This window comes from Triturus cristatus, chromosome 3_2 (genome assembly GCF_964204655.1).
Source record: "Triturus cristatus chromosome 3_2, aTriCri1.1, whole genome shotgun sequence".
NCBI lineage: Eukaryota > Metazoa > Chordata > Amphibia > Caudata > Salamandridae > Triturus > Triturus cristatus.
This window is the reverse complement of record NC_140584.1, coordinates 1,000,757,044-1,000,781,586: the sequence shown is the minus strand read 5'-3', so window position 1 is coordinate 1,000,781,586 and position 24,543 is coordinate 1,000,757,044. Positions and strand designations below refer to the sequence as shown.

The 24,543-nt window shown below is 42.5% G+C and overlaps 1 protein-coding gene across 3 annotated transcripts in view; it reads right to left on the bottom strand.

The window, feature by feature from the left end:
- The window catches only part of MMP28 (matrix metallopeptidase 28), a 496,737-nt gene that overhangs the window by 220,838 nt on the left and 251,356 nt on the right, over window positions 1-24,543 (bottom strand). For all 3 annotated transcript variants that reach the window (XR_014980049.1, XM_085649625.1, XM_085649626.1), the window contains exon 5: window positions 11,386-11,628. Coding sequence is in view for 2 of the 3 variants with exons in the window: in XM_085649625.1 (XP_085505751.1) it covers window positions 11,386-11,628 (243 nt within the window). In the remaining variant the exon portion in view is untranslated. The remainder of the gene's footprint in view (window positions 1-11,385; window positions 11,629-24,543) is intronic.

The following is a 24,543-nucleotide window of genomic DNA, read 5'->3' as shown; positions in this document are numbered from 1 at the left end:
GTAAAGTCACCTATCTGGTGGCATTGCAGTCTCCGAGGAACCCTTTGCGGGTCCTGCATGTGAACTGCCTTAAGCCCCACTTGGAGAGGTCCAAAGTGGGCATGCTCCTGGCGACAGAAGCTGGAATTGAAGAGAAGACTGAGCCACTTCCTGACCACCTGTCAGCTAAGGAACATGATGGGTCTGTGGATGGTGTAACCCTCTCCACGCCCAGACTCCTGAACAGCAGAGTGACTGCCGCCAACTGTTGGGACAGTTTGCTGCTCTGTTCTCCCTGACCCCTGGTGTCACTCAGTGGTGTGTCCATGATGTGCATACTGGGAACAGTCCTCTTGTGAAGCACAACATTTACAGAGTGACACGATCAAAGATTGCATCAAGGAGGAGCTCTCCAAGATATTAGCACTAGGGGTGATTGAGCCCTCAAAAAGCCCTTGGGCCAGCCCAGTGATCTTGGTCCCAAATGCTGCCGCACCAGGTGCCACACCAGTACTCCAGTTCTGTGTGGACTACTGAGGGCTCAATTCAGTCACCAGGACTGATGCACACCCCATCCCCAGATCTGATGAGCTCATAGATCAGTTGGGAGTTGCCAGGTACCTCAATGCGTTTGACTTAACATCTGGGTACTGGCAGATTGCCTTGACTGATGGGGCCAAGGAGAGGTCAGCATTTTCAACCCTGAAGGGCCACTACCAATTTCAGGTGATGCCCTTTGGGTTGAAGAATACCCCTGGCACTTTTCAGAGGTTGATCAACCAGGTGTTGGCTGGACTGCAGGATTTCAGTGCTGCCTACCTGGATGGCATTGCAGTGTTTAGTGCCTCTTGGGAGGAACATCTGCAACACCTCTGGGAAGTGTTGAAGGCACTGCAGAGGGCAGGCCTCACGATCAATGCAAGCAAGTGCCAGATCGGGCAGGGTTCAGAGGTGTACTTGGGAAACCAGGTAGGGAGAGGCCAGGTGACGCCCCAACAGTAGAAGATTTATACCACACACGATTGGGACCCCCCACCCCCAAGACCCCGACAGAGGTGAGAGCCTTCCTAGGACTCACTGGGTATTACAGGAGATTTGTCAAGGCCTATGGCTCCACTGTTGCCCCCTTGACAGAGCAGACTTCCAGGAATCAGCCCAGGAAAGTGAACTGGACTGATGCCTGAAAAAGAGCTTCTGATGCCTTGAAATCTGCCATGTGCAGGGCACCCTTGCTCAAGGCACCCAACTTCTCACAAGAATTTGTGGTGCAGACAGATGCTTCAGAGCATGGTGTGGGGGCTGTGCTCTCACAGCTAAATGAGGAGGGCCTAGATCAACCTACAGCCTTCATTAGTCGGAGGTTATTTCCATGGAAACAGAGGTGGAGTGCGATGAGCGTGAGGTTTTTGCTGTGGTCGAGGCACTGAAGAAGCAGAGGCCCTAATTGTTTGGGGCTCACGTCCGGGTTCAGAAAACCACAGGCCCCACAGATAGTCGATGCAGATGAGGGGTGAGAATACAAATTTCTTGAGGTGGTCCATTTCCCTGCAGGGGATGGACTTCACGGTGGAACACCACCCTGGTACAGAACACCCCAATGCTGATGGTCTGTCCAGATCTTTCCCACCTTAGTGAAGAGAACTCCCAACAGGGTGGGTAGTTCTTCCCACATTTCAGCTGGAGAGGACACGTATTAGACCGGGCACCATTGGTTTGGGTTTCCCCTGAATTTTTACCTTTGCCTCCTGTGTTTTTGCTGTGTGTTGGACTTCGTTTTTGCTTGTCTAGATGCTTTGGGCACTTTGATACTGCTGTTCAGTGCCAAAGTGCAAGTACCCCCTTTGTAAATTGTTGTTCTGGGTTAGTGATTCAATGATTGGCATATTTGATTTACTAGTCAGTCCCTAGTACAGTGCACTGTATGTGCCCTAGGCCTGTAAATCAAATGCTGTTAGTGAGCCTGCAGCACTGATTGTGCCACCCACATAAGCAGCCTGTAAATGTAACTCAGATCTACCACTGCAGTTTCTGTGCGCAGTCTAGTACTGCCATGTCAACTTGGCAAGTGCATCCACTTGCCAGGCCCAATCCTTCCCTTTTCTTACATGTCAGTCACCCCCAAGGTAGGCCCAAGGTACCTCTATAGGCAGGGTGCAGTGTATGTGAAAGGTAGGACATGCCCTGGTGTGTGTGGCATGACTCAATAATGAAATACTGCCAATTTTGTTTTTCACAATTGCAAGGCTACCTGTTCCCATAGGATAGAATGGGGAGTTTGCTTATAACATCTTATAAACATAACTAGACCCTGGGAACAAGGTAGGAAAATAAAGTTTAGTATGCCTGAACTTAGAATATTAAAATGCATCTTTTAGTGAGGGCGATTTTTGCATTCTGTGTTTGAAAATACCAGTTTTGGAAAGTAGGTATTTTCTTGCTTAGCCATCCAGTGTGCTTCTGCTAGGATGTGTATTGACTGTCTGGCTTTGGAGTGACAGGGGCTGGGGATGTGCAGTGGCTCCAGAGGGTCTGAATGAGTCAGGGCTGGGCTCAATAGACATGGGTTGCATTTAGAGTAGGGGGGAGGAGATTTCATTTCACCTGAATGGGCCTGGTCTGCCTGCCACAATGCTGTCTCCACCCCCTGCCAGGAAGCTGCACCAGAGAGGACAGAACTGGTTTTGACTGAGCACAGGGCTTCTCTTCCACCAGAGAAAGGATTTTGCTGTATAGATATTCGGGCCCTGAGTCCAGAACTTTAGATCACTTTTGGGACTTCAAACAGAACCTCTCCTAAGGAGAAGAGATGGAGAAACTGGAGGAGGAGTACTGCCCCTTTGCTGTGTGCTGTCTGGGGTTGGCCTGCAGTGTCTGTTTCTGCCAAGGAGAGGAACTGTGTGTGCATCGTGCTTGAGAAAGTATCTCCAAGGGCTTGAATTGGAGTTTGCCCCCTGTTCAAGAGTACTCAGGATCAGCAAAGACCTCACCATCCTTCTGGGCACAGTCTCTGGTTCCGCTGGCTCCAATCGCCATAGAAGAAAAGAGCAGCTGACTCCGTCACCAGGTCCGTCGCAGGCTCTGTGTCCTAAAGGCACCACAGAGAGCACCGCCTCGCTTTGCAATGCAACCCTGGTCTCACCGACTCCGTCAACGAGCTGCTGCTTGCACCGTGTCCTGTGGGCACTGCACTCCGCACCGCTTTGCTAGATGCTGCACAGATGTCACCGACTCCATCACTGCCCGACTCGAACATCAACCGGCTCCATCGCCGCATCATGACCTGCCAGCACCGCATCGAGCACCGTCTCCCCTTGCAACGTGAGCCTTGGTCTCACCGACTCAGTCAACAAGCCGCTGCCTACACAGAGCCATGAGGACACAGCACGCTGCAACACTTCCATCTCACATCGCAACCGCGGCGGTTGCGCCTGACCGGCTCGTACCATCATGTCGGCCGCAACAAGAAAGGTACTGTCTCAGAGTCTGTCGACGCTTTAGCTAACCCATACCAACGCGGCTGGCTGGAATTGTTAGACTCTGTTGTGTTTAGTATTGCAATAGCCCCAAACGGAGCTACCGAGTCGGAGAAACTGTGTTTACACATTATTCCGGCAATTTAAAGGTTATTTAGCATAGCAACTATTTTTACAAGTATTGTATGTTGGATTTATGTCGTTTTTGGTCTTGTTGGTTTAGATAAAGTTTTGCTTATTTGTCTAAACTGGTGGGGTGTTCATTTGTAGTGTTTTCAGTGTGTTACTGTATGCATGCACAAATGCTTTACACACTGCCTCTGGGATAAGCCTGTCTGCTCATGCCAAGCTGCCAAGGTGAGCAGGGGTTATTTTAGAAGTGTATCCCCCTTACCCTGACTAGGAAGAAGGGTTCCTATTTGGACAACAGTGTAAACCATTGCCAACTACAGACCCCCATTTCTAATAGTGGCCATTGGGATTTTTGGCTCCTAAAGGACAGATTTGGAATAAACTTCCCCTGTATACTACATGAACTCCTTTACAGGTAGAGAAATACATATTAATAAAATTCTGACGTGCAAAACTTGTAATGCAGTATATGTTTACAAATTTCCATTGCCAAAAATGTATATAGGTAGCACTAAATTACCTGTACACAAACAAATTCGACAATATTAGAGAGTGATTACCGAAACATACATGTCATATTTGTACCCAAAGATCTTGTAGATAAACACATGGGAAAATTAGATTAACTGAAATATTCTGCCATCGAAATGTTGCTGTTCAGTGAACATGGGGGTAATGGGAATGCATATTGAGGTGTCTTGATTCAAGATATAGTGTAGAACTGGATTCTAAGGAGCCCAAGAGATTAAATGAGGATGAGGAACTTCATATATTTTTAGGAGAATGAGCTGTATGATTATTTCAATTATGTTCTTTTTTTTAGGTTGCTGAAGTAACTGTCTTTTTTTGTCATGACCAGGATGTACACCTTTTCCTTGTGTCTTTTTGTTCTCGGTTTTTTTTATTTTCAGAGCTATGGATTGGATTAATCAAATAATGAAGGAAGAGACATTTTTGTGAAATGTTGGATAATGATGTCATTTTGTTTGACAACAGAAACCCAACTATACAAGTTTGGGTATTTAAATAATGTTTGGTACTGCATGATGTTTTGTTGATAAAGATACTTGACAATAGATACACGGTATAAGGCTGTTAGACCCAAAAAGGCCAATGGCTGGTTAGATTCCCCCTGCTCAAAATCCAGAAAGGCCCTGGTAAGAGCACTAAGGACACAACCTAGGAAGTCTAGGGAGAAGGTAATGAGGGAGGAAATCTGGGGCAGCTTAGAGGGAGCCTCAGTATTGGGAAATAGCAAAGAGTTTTGGGATATAATTAATCCTCCTTATTGTAAGACCCAAGGAGACCCTGTTTTAGACTCGTATATAGGTGAAGACGATTGGGTGGCACACTACTCAAGCATTTTTCCCCTCACTTCTCTCCCCAGTCCTCCTAACTAAATAGGCCCTAAATCCCAAGGACATATAGTGTTCTCTCTTTTAGAGGTAAAGTGCGGTCAGGAGGCCTGTAGCACGGGGAAAGCGCCGGGCCCCAATAGACTTTTTTCAGGCGGATCAAAATCTTGGGGTCCCTCTGTTGACAAATTTATTTAATAAGATAGCGCTATTGGGCCCCCCCATCGTGGAATAAGAGTTTAATTGTCCCAATTTATAAAAAGGGAGATAAGGGTAATCCTAAAAACTACAGACCCATCTCCCTTATTGACACAACTGCCAAACTGATGGGTCGTCTCCTTCTGTATAGGCTCGAATCCTGGGCGCGAGACAGGAACCTTTTAATGCAGACCCAGTATGGATTCCAACAGGGGAAGGGCACTGTTGACCAGTGCCTGAATCTCTCTCTCATCATGGATAAATATGTGAGTGCTAAGGGTGGGAAACTATATTTAGTTTTTATGGATTTAACTGCAGTGTTTGACCGCGTTTCCCACCCTAAGCTCCGGAACATTATGGCAAAGATGGGAATGTTCCAGCCCTTAATTGACTTCATTCGCCAACTGTATTCTGACGTCCCTGCATCCTTTCGGTATGGGAGAAATGGGGAGTGCTCCCGCCCCTTTAAGATCTTAAGAGGGGTAAGGCAAGGCTGCGTCCTCGCACCATTTCTATTCTCTATCTACACAAATGGTGTGGAGGATGCGCTGGCAGGTGGATCCTTGGATGTTCCTAAATTTGACTTTCAGCGTCTCCCTATCTTGGCATATGCCGATGATACCGTACTGCTTTCTAGAACTGGCGTGGGTTTCCAGCATCTGATAACAGCGTATGCGGCTTTCAGGAGTACGCTGGACCCAAAAGTCAAGCAAGTAAAGTTTTTTATACTAATTGCAGGGACAGGGAAAAAAGGAAAAAATACACACTTCCATATGGAATCAATAAAAATCAAGGTGGTTAATTATTTTTCATATTTGGGAGTCCTCTTCGAAAAGAACCAATCTTGGACACAGTTGGTGGAAGCAAGGGCCATGGTTATGGATAGGACCTTAGCGGCACTAAAAACATTTACAAGGAGGTTGGGTGCTGGACCTCTTGGCCCTATAAAAAAGATCTATCATGCCAAGACAGTATCAGCCACAGCATATGGGGCAGGCGTATGGGGCACTACCTCCATTGAACCACTGCAGACAATTGAAAACACATTTTTCAAATCTCTAACCTCCCTTCCACAATCGTATTCAAATTATATCTCTCATATAGAATTAGGCCTTTCCCATATTACCAACACAATTCGCTTGGCTCCACGCATGTTGTGGCTGTCGATTTGGCATAGGGGCACTGTCCCTCTTAACCAAAGGATTATTATAGACATACTTAAAATGGAGAACCGCAACAGGAGTGGATGGTTAAACTATGTTGAGCAGGAATTTAGTGCCTTAGGTCTGTCGTATGTTTTCAAGCAACCAATGACATGCCAGAATTTCCCTAAGATGAGTTTTTTAAGTTGAGGGCTCAACACGACCGCAGAGAGAAGAATCACGGTGTGGAGATGGTCTGGATGTACCAACGAACACCCCCATTAGTTGAGGGCAAGGTTTCTTACTTAGCAGAGCTCCCACTCTCACAGCACAAGTTTATTCTTCTGCGTTTTCGCCTAAATCTGATTCAGTTGATGCTGGGGTATCTGGGCAGAAGATTTAGGCACTCTGATTTAGCCTTGTGCCCTTGTGATCTTAACTCACCACAAAACGATTTGCACTTAGTACTTTTCTATAGCATGTATGCTCAGGAAAGAAAAATTAATTTTACCGATTTTAAAGAGACATCTTTCGTGAATGCCGAATTGCATTATATTTTTTTAAATCACTACTGAACCCGTTTGTCTGTTATGCAGTATCATCTTTTTTATGGGCATGCATGCGTAAAAGGAAATATGCGGTTCATTAATGAATTATGAGGATTTTTTATTCTTTACTGTTTTTATTCTTTTTTTTTTAAATACTTAGTAATTTTTAACTCAATTTAGGTTTTCAAGTGTGTTTTATACGTATATCCACTGTAAACCTGACCAAGGGGGGGGCTCTTATGAAAATAACTGATTGATTGAGGTTTTATAGGCCTGTTTTTATTTACTTTTTATGTACTTTTATGATCCTAACAAAAAAGATCAAATAAAGTTTCAAATAAATGATTGACAATAGATATTTTTATGACATATTTGAATGGAGCCTACATTTACTACTAATTTATATAACAGCAGAATGATGTTTTTGAAAATAAGAATATAATTTGAATTTGTGAAATTTATGTAATGGAGTAGCTATTACGATTAAGAACAAGTTGCATACCTTTGGTAACATCTTACCTGGTACAGACTATATTTAGCCACATATTCCTTACCTACGAATTTCCCCCATTGTTAGACTGCTTCCAGCAGATTTTTAGTGAGCAATACACCTTGCACGCTGTTAGGTAGCGTTGATCGGCTACACATGTTGTCGGCGCCAGATTGGACATCGCAGTACCTGTATAGGCGCCACCCAGGTGTGCGTAGTGGAACTGCTCAAGTAAAATCTTCCAGATTCAGTCCGACACCTCGTAAAATTCGAAAGTAAGGAATTTGTAGCTAGAAGTCTCTCTCTCAGATCATTTACATTTGATAAATTGTGTGTCACATATAATGGATGTGATTCATATCTGCCAAAATAGGCTATGTTAGCTCTTCACCAAGAGAAGCCATAACTCAGTATTACAAATAATATAGTTGCTACCACAAAACAGCTGCCACCTTTCAGCATTGGATGTGAATGGGTATATTGGACATTTTGGGTCACATAATGACAAGGCAACATTTTTATTTATGATTGCAAATTAATAGCAACCAACATGAGCAAGGTTGTGTTTTCAGCCAAAACAAGTCGTCTTCTGCATGTCATGTAAAACTTAATAAATGAATTAAGATTAAAATAAAATCTCTCAGATTCCTGGCCTCTGTGTCTAAGCAGCTTGTAGATAGTTGTGGAGCATATTACACAGTAGCGGACACCTCCATGTGGTTATACCTATTTGAAAATTTCCATTGGAAGAGTGTTTCATGTTTTTCTAACCTAATAACTTTGTTGCGTTTGACAAATCTGCACAAAACGTTTGGGAAACAAAAGTTAATCTATCTCCTCTCTTACCTGGAAAGTTTCTGGGTGATCTGTACAATGGGAGCCAAGTAAAAGCAGGGGTCCCAAAAAGTTAATTTCCCATGTTAACTTCCATGGGAAAATTCTGTTATTGATGCAGACAAAATGGCTGAACAGAATTACAGCAAAATTGGAAAAAAGCCAGAACTTTACTGGGAACATATGTTTTTTGTGTAAATCTAGTCATCTGGTTTCAAGAAATTGGCATTTAAAGAGGTGCTGGAGGTTGTCATGAAGGGGGTAAAAAATAGGTATATCTAGGAAGTTTATACAGGAGTTCTGAGGTACTGAAAATTAAAATTTAAGGCCAACTGATTGGTCGAGGGAGCTTATTCTTCTCTCGTCTTTTTGGTACCAAAGGACAAGTACAAGTGCCATGGTACCGTGCGATCTGCCTGGCACACTGCAACTTGGAAGAAACACCATATACTAACACACAATGGTGCCCTTTATTGTTTCGCCTGAATACCTATTTTGAAGTCTCTCCCTAAAAGCTATTTTCCAAGGTCAATGTTTCAAAAACAGAGCATTATGCATCAACCAAACTCTAAAAATGTAGTAAAACCAATGCAGAAAATGCCAGACACCACAGAGCAATTTAATGGAAACACATGGTTTTCTGTTAAAACATAACTCACAGTAAATGGCAGTAATATTGTAATCCTCGAGAGTTCGGTCTGCTCAACGAGATAGGAAAAGAGCAATCGAGATAAAACATTATCTCTCCTATGTATCACTATACACCATAAATCTCCTGATTTACAGGAGAAACCTGGATGGTGTTTCCAACACGCAATACATCACAGTCGGCCTCAAATTGCTCCTATGTCCCGGTCCATAGGGACCACTGATTGTCTTTGCTGATCTGTGCTTCCTGGTGCGTTTTATTTTTTTACTTACAACTTTAAAACTTCAAATCTTTGTGTCCCCTTGTTTGATTTTTGTCATTTTGGTGGCATTTTATGTATTAAATTTGACTTTATGTTTAAAATTCCGTTTGGGATTTTTATTGTTTGAATTGTCACTTTGTTAGGTTTCGGTAATGCATAATTTTACATTTACTTGTTGCCCTAAACTAAATCCGTCTGCTCTGTGCCATAGCTCCAAGAAGGTTGAGCTCAAGTTACGTTAGTGTCTTGGAGAGTTGTGATTATTCCCTGAAGTAGGCAGTCACCCCCCCAAACAATAATTCAAATGTATGTACTAGCGCATTATTCAAAGCTAGACAGGGTTACGCATCGCCAGTGTGCAGCACTCAAGCTTGAATTCTCTCTGGCTGGCAGAAATGTGCAATGTATGCCATAAATTATCTTGTCCTAATTGTTACAGAGTATTGATATTTTTTCAGATAAACTCTTCTGGGACAGTATTCATAAATACCCAGTTAGAAAAATACCTGAATTAAACCATTTAATAACCGTTGTTTCTGACACTGGTTACGTCGGGAAAGCTCGAGCACAGATCATGAACAGTGACTTTCTTTTCAGGCCTGGGTGCTTTGAGCAAAATCTAAAATTGGGTGTTTCGATATTCACACGCTTGTCTCCATTGTAGAAGAAAATTCAGGCAAATGAGATGAAGGAAGCTGTCCGCTCAGACTTCTTCAAAATATACAATTCTTGCAAAATGCAAGAGAAGGTTTCCATGGAGGAGGTGAGAATACTTTGGAAATACCAGAAATTAGATCCTGATTCAGGAGGCACTTGAGAAGGAAACGTACTTGCTTCTCCACATATACACCAACCATACAGGTAACTGCCCAAAATTAAACTTTCCCTTAAGTCTCTCGCTTTGTCCATCGAAATACCAAAAATGACCCTGGAGCAAGGGTCAAATGCAGCCTCTATATCACTGTAGTTGGACACTTGATCATGGGTGACAGACAGACTCAAAGGAAAACTTTCATTTCAACTTTTTATAGTCTAAAAGCATCATTAATTAAACAGCGAGGATAGTGCTTTGCATTGGGTTATATGAAGATTTATTGCTAGGCAACATGTGTTTTTCGTTTCTCCTAGACAGTGAACATTTAAGAAGTGAAGCTGATTTAATAAAAAGTCTGAACCCAACTGATGCTAATTATAGAAGTCTAGATACATGCAGCCAAATCAAATTAGTGTATTCACATTTTGGCATGACAATTAATTAGCTTTAGCATTAAATAACTTTCTGAATAGTGTGCACAAACCATTAACTTTTGCACAATGACGCAGTCCCCGATGACGAGTGGGACGCACCCCACACCACAGGGATACCGTGTGGCCGGAAATAATTATTCTGCTCGGTATTCCAACACCTAAATCAGGTTATTTGTAGTTCTGGTCCCTAGAATGGGTAATGATTAGCGGACTGGGTTGACCTCTGTAGGTGGTGCCTTTATTCTGAAGAAAAATCGGCAGAACGAAGGGCCTGTGCGGGGTGGGAGGCAGGAAGTGGGCAGCAGAAGCTGGGGGCTGGCAGGGTGGACACTGTAGGCACTCACGGCGCCGTAGGAGAGGGCTGGACAAAGTCCAGGGATGGCCTTTGTCTGAACACATGATTTCACTGGCCGGAATTTCAAGCAGCTTGAAATCCGATGTAGGAAAACAGGGCCTCTTGTGACTGGGTGATGCCATACACCACCCACGTGCTCTGCTCCAACCCAACACGCAATGGGACCCACAGACCCAAGACAGAATACGATGCAGCACCCCCCACACTTAACACATTAAAGACTTTGTATGGGCTGAGGAAGCAACACATCTCCCTAGATTGGGAGGCCACGCTGATTGCACTGGACCTGGCCCCCACACCAGACACCACGTCACTGTAAAATGAAGAGTGTGGGTCCATTCGCGCCTGTACGGCTCGAGGAACAGAGAGGTCGTGAATCTGACCAGTACATGGTACTCCGGAGCAGACGCTTCTATAGTGACTCCCTGCCATCACTGACATAGTGACAGTTCGACTGACCAGGAGAGGGTTAGGGAGGGATAGGAGAGCGGGAGGGGGAATAGTTGGGGGTTGAACTTAACCAATGCACTATTTCAAGTTAATAATGCCCTATATAGGACTCCCCTCTAATGCAGATAGGAGAAACCAGATTGATACAAATGCATGGGGATGTATATGGTATATGATGAGAGAAAATCAAAAGACTGTACTTGAATGTCTATATTTTTAAAGTACATGATATGTTAAAAAAAAAAAAAGACTTGCGCTGTAGAAACTCACCGTACAGGTTCTGTATGGCTATGATGTCATCAAAGCTCAGCACAAAGTTATTTCCCAGTTTCTTGTAGTATGGGGACATCAGGGCACTCTTCACAGGCGAGTGCTCCAGACCCAGTGTGTGTCCAATTTCATGAACCATCACAATAAAGAGGTTCCGGCCCTTGCCGTTGAGGGCCCAGCGCTCGTCGTTATCAAAGTGCGCTTCTCCTCGGCGTGGAAGGAAGGCATGAGCCAGCGCTCCCCCTTCAAGACAACAGGACACGGCATCAGGCAAGCACGTTTTTGTACAGCCACACATCGATTCATTATTAATGATGTTGCACATCTAGGTGATGTAAAATCAGATTTGCCTAATACATTTTCCGTTCTGTTAATACAATATTCAAGAAGGTGAAAATAGATCCTTAAAAAACATATAGTGACAACGTAATAGAAAAGTTATACATTTGCTACATGGTCAGCATTATGGCCAGTGCCAACATTGGGATGCAACACAAGGAAACATGTACACAAGAATTCACAGTCACTTCCAAAGAGGTAGAATATTAATCTGTGAGCAGTGCTATTAGTGTCCTCTGAAGTGATTAGGTTTCAGCTCCTTTGAGAATAATAAGGAGCTGGTGCAGTTCTTATGGCGCCTGGGAGTGCTGGTCCATGTCCGGGAAACAGAGATGAAAAAAACATGTCTGAGTTTTCCTTTTTTCTTTTTTAAATATTTTATAATACCAAAGATATAATACTTTCTGAGCCCATTCTAACATTTAGTGAGCAATCTGCTATGCATCAACTGGCAACAGTCTACCTCAACAGGACCAGAATAAAAGGTGCAAGACCTCATGGAACGTGGCAGTCTCTTTTGTCACAGCAGAGGGATGACGATTATTAAGCAATTTCATATGAATGTGCTTTAGGAAGGTATAGCTAATACACATTATTACTAAGAAGGGCAACAATCAAATTTATTTTGGCCTCCTGTCGATTTCAGGCCAATCCAACGGATTCCTTACTATCTGGCTGGCTTGTAGCTGCTTTTTAGGTCTCGGCTGTCGAAAGCAGTGCATGCGCTGCTCTCGGCATTCGAGAGCTTCTTGGAATCAATACAGATTCCGAAGCTCTCGGAGGCGGAGTTGAAGCACCGCCCATCTTTTTAATTGGCCAGCGTCATCCTAAATGCAAAACGCTGGCTTCTGATTGTAAAGAAGGCTTCTTTGTTGCCGCCTTGTTCTTGTAATTACCAATTCAGAATACTAGTTGCCAACACATACAGCCCCGCAAACTGACAATCAACCGGGGAGTTAAGGTATGTTGGTTAACATTTGTAATGAAAACATTGGCTCCTCCTTAGTGACTTTTCAGAGGTGACCCTGAATGAAGGTTTCATCAGAAGCTGCATTCTACCAGTGGTGGAAGTGGGCGGGATCGGCGGGGCACGGTGTGCCCCTACTACTGTTTTTTCAGTAGATTCCATTCCCCTACTTTGTTTATTTTAAACATTCATCCCATCCCAGGACGGCAAAATTGGCACGGCCTTTAAAGAAGGCTTGGCGTTCGTGGCCGTTCGGGGATGGGCGTGGTGGGCAGAGGAGGAAAGGACACTTTTCCTTCTTGCCCAGAGAAGACAAGGGCAGTGTGCACTTCTGCTCTGCCTCTGGCAGCTGTTCCCCCTCTCTTTCTTTCTCTTATTCCCTCTCTTTCTGTCTCGCTCCTCCTCACTTACTGAAAACTGTGACTTCAAGAAACGTGTTTCACCCTCTCTTTCCTCTTTTCCTTTATTTGTTCCCCTGTGAAATGGATCCAAAAACTGAAAAAAAACACCTTTGTCTTCTTTTTTCTGACATTTTTGTTTTCCTCAGTGCAGCCTCAGGAATAAAAGGTTCAAACTATGAAAAATAAATAAAAAACGAAACATAGCAAGACAGAGTGTTCGCAAAGTTGCCAGCCAGATTGAATTTATTCACACCCGAACACATTAGCACCACTTTACAGTTTGCCAGTGAAGCGCTACTTTTGTTTTCGTGTTTTTCTTTGAACAGCATTGTTTTCCCTGGGTGGGGAACTGCACCAATCCTGGAGGTACTCCAATGCCTGATTGATGGGTGGATTGGTAACCATGTAGTTCCTGCTTACATTTCACATGCTTTACTTTGCTTTTTCCAGGATGTTGCTATTTTTTTTTTGCCAGCATATTGCTCTTGTCTAGTGCGTAATTTGAATTGAGTTACATCCAGGTGTTTATAGCGGGGCACAATTGGGTTGTAGTTGAAGACAGTGCGAGTTTCTCTCAGTGGGGCAGTATGGTGTTCAGTGGAGGAGAGAATGTGGCACTATGGTCAGAGCTGCTAATTTTGGAACTGGGGAACCAGGGCAGCCTTCATGGTCAGTCCCCCAGACCACTCTCCTGAGGGAGCACATTCCCGGGCTAGAGCATAGATAGCCCTGCTAGACCTTAGAAGTCCTGGTGTCTTAGCACCAGCAGGTGGGCCTAGCGGTGGCAAGTGTAGGTTAACCTTGATACCTGTCCACCACAATCCATACTGAAGTTCACCTCCAGTCCTGGCAGGCCTATGAAACAGCACAAAATGTAAATAGGTCAGTGGGTCACTGCTTTTGTCAGAGAGATCTTTTTGTTACTTGCAATTTATAAATTAAAATCCTAACATAGAACAGTGAGCTATTAATTGTCATCTAAGAGCTGCATGCAAACTACAAGGTATAAATTTGAGCGTTATGTTTTCCCACCAGTCTTTGATTATCCTAATGTAGCAAAAGGTGCTCACTCAGATGGAAATAAATTCTGAATATTAAAGAGAATCACCAACCATGGTATTACATTTTAAATTCTCAATTTGTGTTTCTCCACACCAATCACTATTACACTGTATTGCCTACTAGTATGGTTGTCATGTGGCTCCCGCACCTTGTAGTCCTTTGTCTTATGTATAATTTCGTATACAGCAGAGGTCTTCAAACTTTTGTAGGTTGAGCCCCCCCAGTTGAATTTTTTTAGATGTTGGGGCCCCCCACCACCTGACAGAAATTTCTGAAATCTGGTACACTACATAATCGACTGCCACGCGCATATCATGGGCCATATCCTGCAAATAATGTTCAACACAATAAGAGTGTTTAGTAAACTGCAGGTTTGTGAATGGGTGTGGAGGAATGACAGAGGCTTATTACACAGCTCAAAACACAATTTTCCAAGATAAAATGTGCGCAAATTCTTTTTACTAGGATGCTTTGTTTTATATAGGACATAGATTAATAATAACACCACCAACATAAATGTGACGGGTGTGCCGGTTTTTATCCACATAGACTGTCAATCTCTGGATGGATTTTTGCTACTGTCATCCACAGGTTGTGCTTCATACCCAGTCTTGAACGGTACTTAGTCTTTAATACTGCAAGTGCTGAGAACCCAATCTCACATAAATAGGACGAGCTGAAACGGGAGAGTGTTTTGATAGCAGTTTCTCTCAAAGCTGAATACTCGGCAGCCATTTTCAGCCAAAACAGTGACTGTAAGGGAGACTGCATTATCAGATTTTTCGAGCACTCCCTAGCTCAGAGTTGGTACACGAGATACAATTCTTCTCTAGAAACCATTAACAAATGTTTTAGACAGCATTATAATGGGATAATTGCCCACCAACCAGTTATAGATCTGAAGAGAACGATGAAAGTCCACAGAGAGGGCGCTGAAAGAACACCTAATTGAGAATCCCTTAGTGGTACGATAAGTTGTTACCTGAAGCAGTGGGGGTTTAGGACACGTCAGGCTTATGTTTAAAAAAAATAGAACTGATAATAAATTAATGATGTTGCCTATTTTACTTCAAGAGCAATATCATCTGACAGACTTTGTGGTGGCAGGGACATGTTAAGGAGTTTGGGTCCCCCGGCCAGTACTATTTTGGGGGCCCCTGTTCAGAACAGCTTTGAGATTAAATGATTCACTTTCAGCTCTGCCATACCCTCTTTAGCCAGGCTACTAACGGTGCACAGGCGCTATGGTCGAAACTCTAAAAGTGTTTACATCTAATATTCAGAGACATTGATGTGTGTTTTCACTGTTGTAACAAAGCAGCAGCCCACTAATTTTACAACGAATAATATCTGGGATATCCTCCAATTTCTCATATGTGAGGACCTGTTTTGATCTAAAATAAACTTTTTTATTGTTGCTGCATGAAACAAAAACATTTCTCTGCAAATAGTAATAGACTCTCTCACATCAATCACATTAAAAAGAAATTAAACAAAACAGTATTTACAAGGGCAAAAATAGAGCTGCCTCTATCAAGGAACCCCCTGAAAGGCTGGATTGCAGTGCATGTAAATTTGTCCTTTTGTAATTTAGGACGAAAACCTTGATGGGGCACGACATGCCCATACTTGTGTACAGGGTCACAACTATACCCGAACTTCGGGGGGGGGGGGGCTAACACTCCCATCCAGGGCTGGCCCTAGCACTGGTCGCACACAGTGCAGCGGTCTGTTTTGGCGCCCCCTCCCTCATTTCCTCCTTCTCCATGAATTTCCTCACTACTGCTCACCAACAATGCACCCCATCTCGCTATAGCACCTTTCTGGCAAGCATTTCATTTTTTTATAGTGCTACTCATAGTTTACCCACCCTCAGTTCTTTGATCTGGATGGTACACGTTCTTTGCAGCAGGCACATTAAACCTCTGCGCTGTGTGGGTGGCAGGAGTACCCATGTGAGTGCAGGGTGAGCCATGCAACAGTGTGAGAGTAGGGTAAGAGGAGCGAGTGCAGGGTGAGTGAGGTGACCATATGAATTTGGGTGTGGATGTAAGTGCAGAGTGGGACAAATGAATGTATGGTTAGTGATGGTCTTATTTGAGTGAGTTTGCACATTGAGCAGTAAGGGGGACATGTGAGTGAAGTGTTGCATGAGTGCAGGGTAAGTAGTGTGCTTGTGTGACTGCAGGGTGAGGTACAGGGTGAACAGCACAAGTGCTTTGTGAGTGCAGAGTGATTACTGAGTTCAGGGTGAGAAGTGATCAGTGTGAGTGCATGGTGATCAGTGTGAGTGTATTGTGATCGCTGTGAGTGCAGGGTGAGCATGAAAGTGAAGGGCGAGAATGAGGACTGAGTTGTCTGAATGCATGGTGCATTCCCAGACACTTGAAGTAACTCAGCAGGTTATTGACGGCAGCGTAGGGTTTCAGATATGCTGAACTATTGCTATTATGGCATTACCAGGGATCAGGGTGGAGGAAATAAATGTGCTGATCTTGCAACAAACTTTCAGTTTTATGATTAGGGTTGCTAGCTCATTATTTTGATGTCCCATGCAGTACAAAAAATAAACAGTCACCTAAAGCTGTATTGTCAGCACTTGTCTGTGCATACTTTGAACAGCAAATATAAATAGTAGCACATTTAGTTGTGTTCTATAGCTGCCTGAATTGTCCATGACTGATAATAAAATGGAAAAAAGACAGAAAAGTCACATTTCAAATGTATATATACTTATTAGTTTATAAACATATTTAGTGTCAAGACCAGCAATTTACAGGCTGTTTAAAAAACACATGGCTGGCTGGCATTTTTCTGTTGGTAACTTGAAGCCCTGTGGGAGTTGTGGGGCCTGCCTGTGCAAATTTAAAAGAAACTTTGTCTCCTTTCTGCTAAGAGCTAATCCTCCCAGGATGGGGTTAAACTTGTAGAGCTGAAATGCTTCTCTCCTAAAACTGAAAGAAAGGAACAGACAGTCATTCAGCTACAGTGGGAGGCAAGAAGTCTCCTGAATGCCAAGGATTTGCTTTCGGTTTTAGCAGAGGAGACACTGCCTCCCACTGCAGCCCAAGTATTTCAGCTCTACTACTTAACCCCCTCCTGGGAAGGTTAACTGTTACCTCTTTACAGGACAAAAGCGCAAATTGTGCCTCATCTAATTCCCCTCCCCCCTCCAACCCTCTGTTACCGGAGCTCCCCAATAAAGAATTCCCATTTGAAATGGGTGAAGACTTGCGAGACCTCGGGAAGAGTAAAGGTCCAACAAAGGTAAAATCTTAGCTGGAGTGCGCGCCCCCCCTGAGATGGTGTCGCGCCCCCCGGGGGGGGGGGGCGCCCCACAGATTGAACTCTGCATACAGTGATGTATACACATATAATTGTCTCTGTGATATGTGTGTGATGTAAAGTGCTCTGACGACCTACACTGGTATGCACGGCGCTGTATATCAAATTAAATGCATCTGAGCGATCGTGTGGTTATCGAGACTTGAGGGGCACAGTTAAAGGGTGGTAGTGAGGGAATCCGTGGCAGAGGGAGTCATTGCGGGGCACCAACAAACATTGTCGCACAGGGCTCCACCAGTGTTAAAGTCGGCCCTGCCCTTGAGGCCAGTCCGCCTCACCATTGGCACCTCCATTGCCTTGTTTCAGCAGTAGTAGCTTCAACTCACCAGGGATTGGCAAAGCAGGATTTGCACGCACACAAAACTAAGTTCGCAAATTTCACAGTCTCTCTGCTTCATGCACAAGCACTTTTACCAGGTGCTGCCTGCTTTGGGGCACTGGAATTATGCAGCAAAGGAGGATAAAATTATGCCGCAGTGTTGACTAAATTATGCAGCAAAAAACAGGCTGCAGCATAATGCAGTATATTTTCTGATACTTTATTATTTTGACATTTTACACATGCTAACAGTCTCTGGAAGGATTTGGCCCTATTAGTTCCAGTATAACATACAAATACAGCAGTGAGAAAGGTGATCGATCAGTCAACCTTTGTGAAGGACAATCCACTTTGCAGCAACAGAAGTCACATTTTTTTGTAACTTTTGATCCGTTTGAGCTATAAACAATATATTAGTTAAAATTGTCAAATTATGTATCAGATGTTGTGTTATGTGTCAACTATGGCAGAGCCATAATTATATAGAAAACATTTGCAAACTAGGTTATTTTGCTATTCATGTTGGAACTGCTCTGGTGGAAAGAGGGAGGAGAAGTGAGTATAACAGAAACTGCATGGCTCGGACACAAATGGCTTGTGCTTCCACTTTTAAGCATATTTGGGACATTCTGTGATTGGAAACATGTCCCACTTTGTGAATGTATTTTAAAGTCAATAACTCATATTAAACCTTAAATATTCATGTGTATCCATTGGTTGAATTAAATAACATTATAAGCTGTAACTGGTTAGTGAAATGCCAAACAAATACTAAAAATTGGGATGTTTGTGCATTCTGGCCACACCTCTGACTCCGCCCACTGATCCAATCCTCGGGTTATTCCTGCCCTCTGATTCTCCGCCCACAGTTCCCCTACTTTTTTCTCCCCACTTCGACCACTGCATTCTACAGAACGATTAGAAGCAGAGGATGCATATGCCAAATCTGCTGACAACGCGATGAAGTCCATGGTCCCGATTCCCAAAGGGCCCCGCACTAGGTCTGCACTTGTGGCAAACTGCAGTATCTCATTCCAGAGGTCCCGCCACGAGTGAGGCACAACTGCGGGCCTCCAACACAAGTGGGGAGGCGCTTTGTGAACTAGGCCCCTTACCGGTTCTAGAAAGACTACAATTTTTGCCATAGGCTCTGCAAATAATAGTATAGCATGACAAGGAATGTACCATTGGCATGATTACAAAGTTCAACTTGATATATATTAGTAGTCACTAAACAATGGCATGATGAAAGTAACTTTTTCCGACATTGGACCATCTAGTGATATTATGTTATCAGCGCTGTCCTCTTTGGTTCCGTTGAAGAATTTCTATCGGCTGGATTGTCTACAAACATTTGGATTCATCTTTTAACTTTTTATCGTTTGTTAGTTAGGCTCGTTCGCCTAAGGAGGGGAATCAATATGTGGTAAGGAAGAAAACTGAAACGGAAAAACGTGTCTTAGAAATTAAAAGGATGGTTTATGTCACTACATCAAATGTAAGTACGCCAACAGCCACTACACTGTGGTCACGACTCCAGAAGTCACTACATGACGTGTACCATAACATAACAACTTTGCATGCAAGTTATTTTGTTTTGTTGTGTAGATATCTACAGTCACTGAAAAACCACCATTAAAGTTTGGTTGTAGCTCATGGAACACAAAATAGTCCTAAAATTCCCCAATTAAGGTGTGCAATACCAGAGGTTTGCAAATATCTACAAATCCTTACATGATGGTCATAGATCAAGCCCTAGATCTAATCCCTACAGCGCACCGCCAAAGGCCATATCCAGTGGGGTTGGCGGTCTGCAGTTGATTGCACGCATGGCCTGGCTTCAGATGGGTGGCAAATGCTACAGGTTGGGCAAAGGCCTGGCAGGCTCAACGGCCAACTCCCACTACGTATAACCAAAGACAGTGCTCTTGTCCTTCACAAATGCTCCGGGACTTGGTTATCCCTCAGGCAATTAGTTGTGCTTTACAAATCTATATAACATAACAATTTAATTAAATACATATGGCTGAGGTCATGAGCATCACATTTTATGTGCGATTTATGGCTTGCATGACTAAATGTTTCAGTTACGGCTTGCAGTCCTAAGCATAATTTGACTGGTTTTTCTAATTTATTTGGGCATTGTGTAGTTATAATTAGGAGCGAGGTACCATTTAAGAACGTTTAATAACTCTGGTGCCATTTGATGAATCTTCAGAAAACTTTCACCAAAAATTAATTCACCTCAGCTCTTTCTTGGAAGGTTTTGGAGTGATTCGTCAAGCAGGGGTTGAGAAAAAAAGGGAATGCCAAACGCAATTTCCATAGGGATCTTTGACCAGTGCTACAGCCGAAAGGGCTAAACGGAATGACAACAAATTTGGCAGAAAGCTATTCGGTTTTTGGGAAAAAAACAAGTTACTTATCGTTACACTCTGTATATCCAGGATTGATATATTTTTATAGATTCACATGCTTGAATCCGTCGTCATGGTGGGAGTCCCACGGTAACAGTAATAATAGTAGTGATAAACCATAAGCATTAACTACATTTGAAAAACAATACTATTTAGTAAACCATTTACGTTGTTTTAAAACATCCAAACTTCATACAGTCGGAGCTCAGACCCTGGAGTAGTCATTCCCTGCAGAGCCACCATACCTCAGATTACAAGCACGAGTGTAAACCAACAACAGAGGTAGCAAAAAAGTGAGCCAGACCGGGGAGGAGGGAGAGTAGCTTGTGAATCTACAAAATATATCAATACTGGAGAACCACAGTGTACAGGTAAGTAGCTTGTTTTTTCTTCAGTATTGTATCTTTTATAGATTCACATGCTTGAATAAGACTAGTTTGCAGTATCCAAAGACTAACGGTATTGGGCAAGGCGAACCTTCCAACCATGATACCAACTAAAATACGAGTAGTAGGTTAAATTCCTGTGAAATTGCACACAATCAGAAGAGACAGTCAGCATAATCAAATTATTACTAAAATATAACTGACATCCCAGCTTAGAGCAGAACAGTAGCATACCTGGCTTTCCTGTTTTCAGTTTCTATTTTTGGTAAATTCTGGTTGGGTTTTTTCAGTGTTTTCAAGTGATTTCAACACCTTAACAAAGCAGTGGTTATCAGTGGTTACATATTTGCGCACCATTTAAAACAAAAACAGTTTTTTTCCGGTGTTTATGGAACCTTTTGCTTTTATTATTGCTTGCTTTCTGCACTGATAGTGCATTGTATATAGACAGTGTATATGAGGTCCAAATACATTTTTACAAATCAAACTTATTGTAGTTCACCATACCATACTTCTTCAGTGAGTCTTTGGTCATGCACGCTCGCTCTTTCCTTCCCATGTAAACTTTTATCTGTGAAAAGGCCCTCGCAACATTGGCACTTGAGACAATCGATGCAAAGATAGCCAGTACACAATTTGCTAACTCTGGCCACTGACATAGCTTTCCATGCCAATACTGATGCAGCTGAAGATTGTGATTCTCTGTGACAGGTTCTGCAATATATGCTTGTAACTGGATGCATATGCCCTCAGAGTCATTGAAGTAGTCAAAAATAAGGCAGCACTTTTGAAACTCCAGAGAAAATTTCCCTTTAAGGAAGGGATCTATAACTTGTGCAGAGTACCACAGTGAGGCTTCATTGACTTCAAATGCTATGGTTGGTGAAGGGCTATTTCTCACACATTGTAAAATAAAAGTTCCTGAATTGCTCCTCCACATTTCTTTGCTTACCAAGTGGCAAGTACTCGAACATGAACATGTTGCAGTGCCAAAGTCACTAAAAGTGTCGCCCAGCCTACTCTCAAGGAGATGTTTCACATCTACACCAAAAATGCTGAACACTTGGTAGACAAGGATGTTTTCAGACTCTAGTTTATTTATTATTTGTCCACTACAGCAGTCATGCTTTCCTGTAAAAATCTAAGAATACAGTAGAGTGTACTATTTTCAAATCACTATCAATATGTGACCAAACATCCTCACATTTCTTGCCTTTGGCATCATCACTCAGCAAATGTTCTGTAAACGGTTGCCACATGGATAATATAGCATTCATGGCCTCTAGGACTGAGAACCACCAACTAAGTGACACAGTTGGGATAACTCTTTCTCTGATTCCACACAAAGCACAAAATGAAAAATATTTGCAATTTAGTTTCCACGCATAACAAAACAGTGCACCAGAATGGACTAAAAAGTCAATAGCATTCTTCATTAACTCTAAAGATTGTAAAGATGCTTTCAGCATACCATCTAACAAATGGCAAGGATCTCTTACAAGAAAGCACTTCAGCTCAGGTATCGATTTTGACAGGTCATCACACTTTTTTATATACGTAGCTGAATCACTGCAAATACAAACAATATCACGTCAATCTTTGTTGAACTTGGTAAGAACTTTTTGCAGCAGCATTCCAAGTGACACTGCATTTCATGTTTTTGAAAAAGTCTGTTGTCATGATTTCACCAGTATCCCAGATGCTTTGTGAAAGCACTCTTTTCACATATACCTGTCACTATATCTTGCATTGAATGTTTAAAGCCCGGGGTGTTTGGCAATTCACCTACTATAAATACTGACTCACTAGAAAAGGAGGCTGATGTGTCAAGGGTTTTTACCCATTCTCTGTGGGTAAATTTGACGGTACTTATTGGGAAAGATTCTTATCAAACCTACATTTTTCCTATCAGTGAAAGACTCAAACTTAGCTAAAAACAAATCAAATATGATTTTGATATTTCCGGATTATCTACAGTTTATAAAATAAATAAACACCCAAAACATGCTCCTAACCCCTGTATCTTTAGACCAAAGACCACAAAACTGAAAAAAGGAAGAAGAAACAATATTTTAGTGACATCCCTAAATAACAAAACTCAAGCAGAATAATGTTAGCTCAGTCTTTCTTACTACTACCTCATATAACAAAGTTACATTGTATTGGCCCCTTCAGGAAGAAATAAAAATGACTCTTTCACTCTCCTTTTCCTTGGTAGACAAGGATGTTTTCAGACTCTAGTTTATTTATTATTTGTCCACTACAGCAGTCATGCTTTCCTGTAAAAATCTAAGAATACAGTAGAGTGTACTATTTTCAAATCACTATCAATATGTGACCAAACATCCTCACATTTCTTGCCTTTGGCATCATCACTCAGCAAATGTTCTGTAAACGGTTGCCACATGGATAATATAGCATTCATGGCCTCTAGGACTGAGAACCACCAACTAAGTGACACAGTTGGGATAACTCTTTCTCTGATTCCACACAAAGCACAAAATGAAAAATATTTGCAATTTAGTTTCCACGCATAACAAAACAGTGCACCAGAATGGACTAAAAAGTCAATAGCATTCTTCATTAACTCTAAAGATTGTAAAGATGCTTTCAGCATACCATCTAACAAATGGCAAGGATCTCTTACAAGAAAGCACTTCAGCTCAGGTATCGATTTTGACAGGTCATCACACTTTTTTATATACGTAGCTGAATCACTGCAAATACAAACAATATCACGTCAATCTTTGTTGAACTTGGTAAGAACTTTTTGCAGCAGCATTCCAAGTGACACTGCATTTCATGTTTTTGAAAAAGTCTGTTGTCATGATTTCACCAGTATCCCAGATGCTTTGTGAAAGCACTCTTTTCACATATACCTGTCACTATATCTTGCATTGAATGTTTAAAGCCCGGGGTGTTTGGCAATTCACCTACTATAAATACTGACTCACTAGAAAAGGAGGCTGATGTGTCAAGGGTTTTTACCCATTCTCTGTGGGTAAATTTGACGGTACTTATTGGGAAAGATTCTTATCAAACCTACATTTTTCCTATCAGTGAAAGACTCAAACTTAGCTAAAAACAAATCAAATATGATTTTGATATTTCCGGATTATCTACAGTTTATAAAATAAATAAACACCCAAAACATGCTCCTAACCCCTGTATCTTTAGACCAAAGACCACAAAACTGAAAAAAGGAAGAAGAAACAATATTTTAGTGACATCCCTAAATAACAAAACTCAAGCAGAATAATGTTAGCTCAGTCTTTCTTACTACTACCTCATATAACAAAGTTACATTGTATTGGCCCCTTCAGGAAGAAATAAAAATGACTCTTTCACTCTCCTTTTCCTTTCTTTAAATGGCATTTAGTTTGTGGTTGTGCAGAGGTTTTTTCAGTGTTTATATGTTTACACTGGTGAGGGCTATTTCCCTTCCGGTAGGGTTTTATCAGTTATTATAGGTTTAAACCTAAAACGGACAGCCTAAGCATACCTTATGCAAAGAGTCGCCGGAGAGCAGCCCGACTGCTACATCTGCTTTACTCCAGCCGTTGAGGCAGTAAAGCTTCTTAAAAGTGTGGGTGTTCACCCATGTCGCTGCCCTGTAGATGTCCGGTAGAGATACTCCTACAAACAGAAGAAACTGCTACCTGCCGAGTGGGATGAACCTTCACCTGTGCAGATAGTGGACGCCTGCCTTTTCATGGCTGAAGAGTATAGCTGAGGAGACCCAGCGAGCAATACTTGCTTGCATTAAGAACTGTCCTTTTCTAGGAGCAGAGAGAGATGAGCCACTGAGCTGATTTTTTTTCCAGAATTTTATATAGCGCACTTTACATGAGCACCAGTTTTGTTACAGTCGGACACATTCATTTTTGTTAGGCACGGGAAGATTACGTGATTTGCCCAGAAT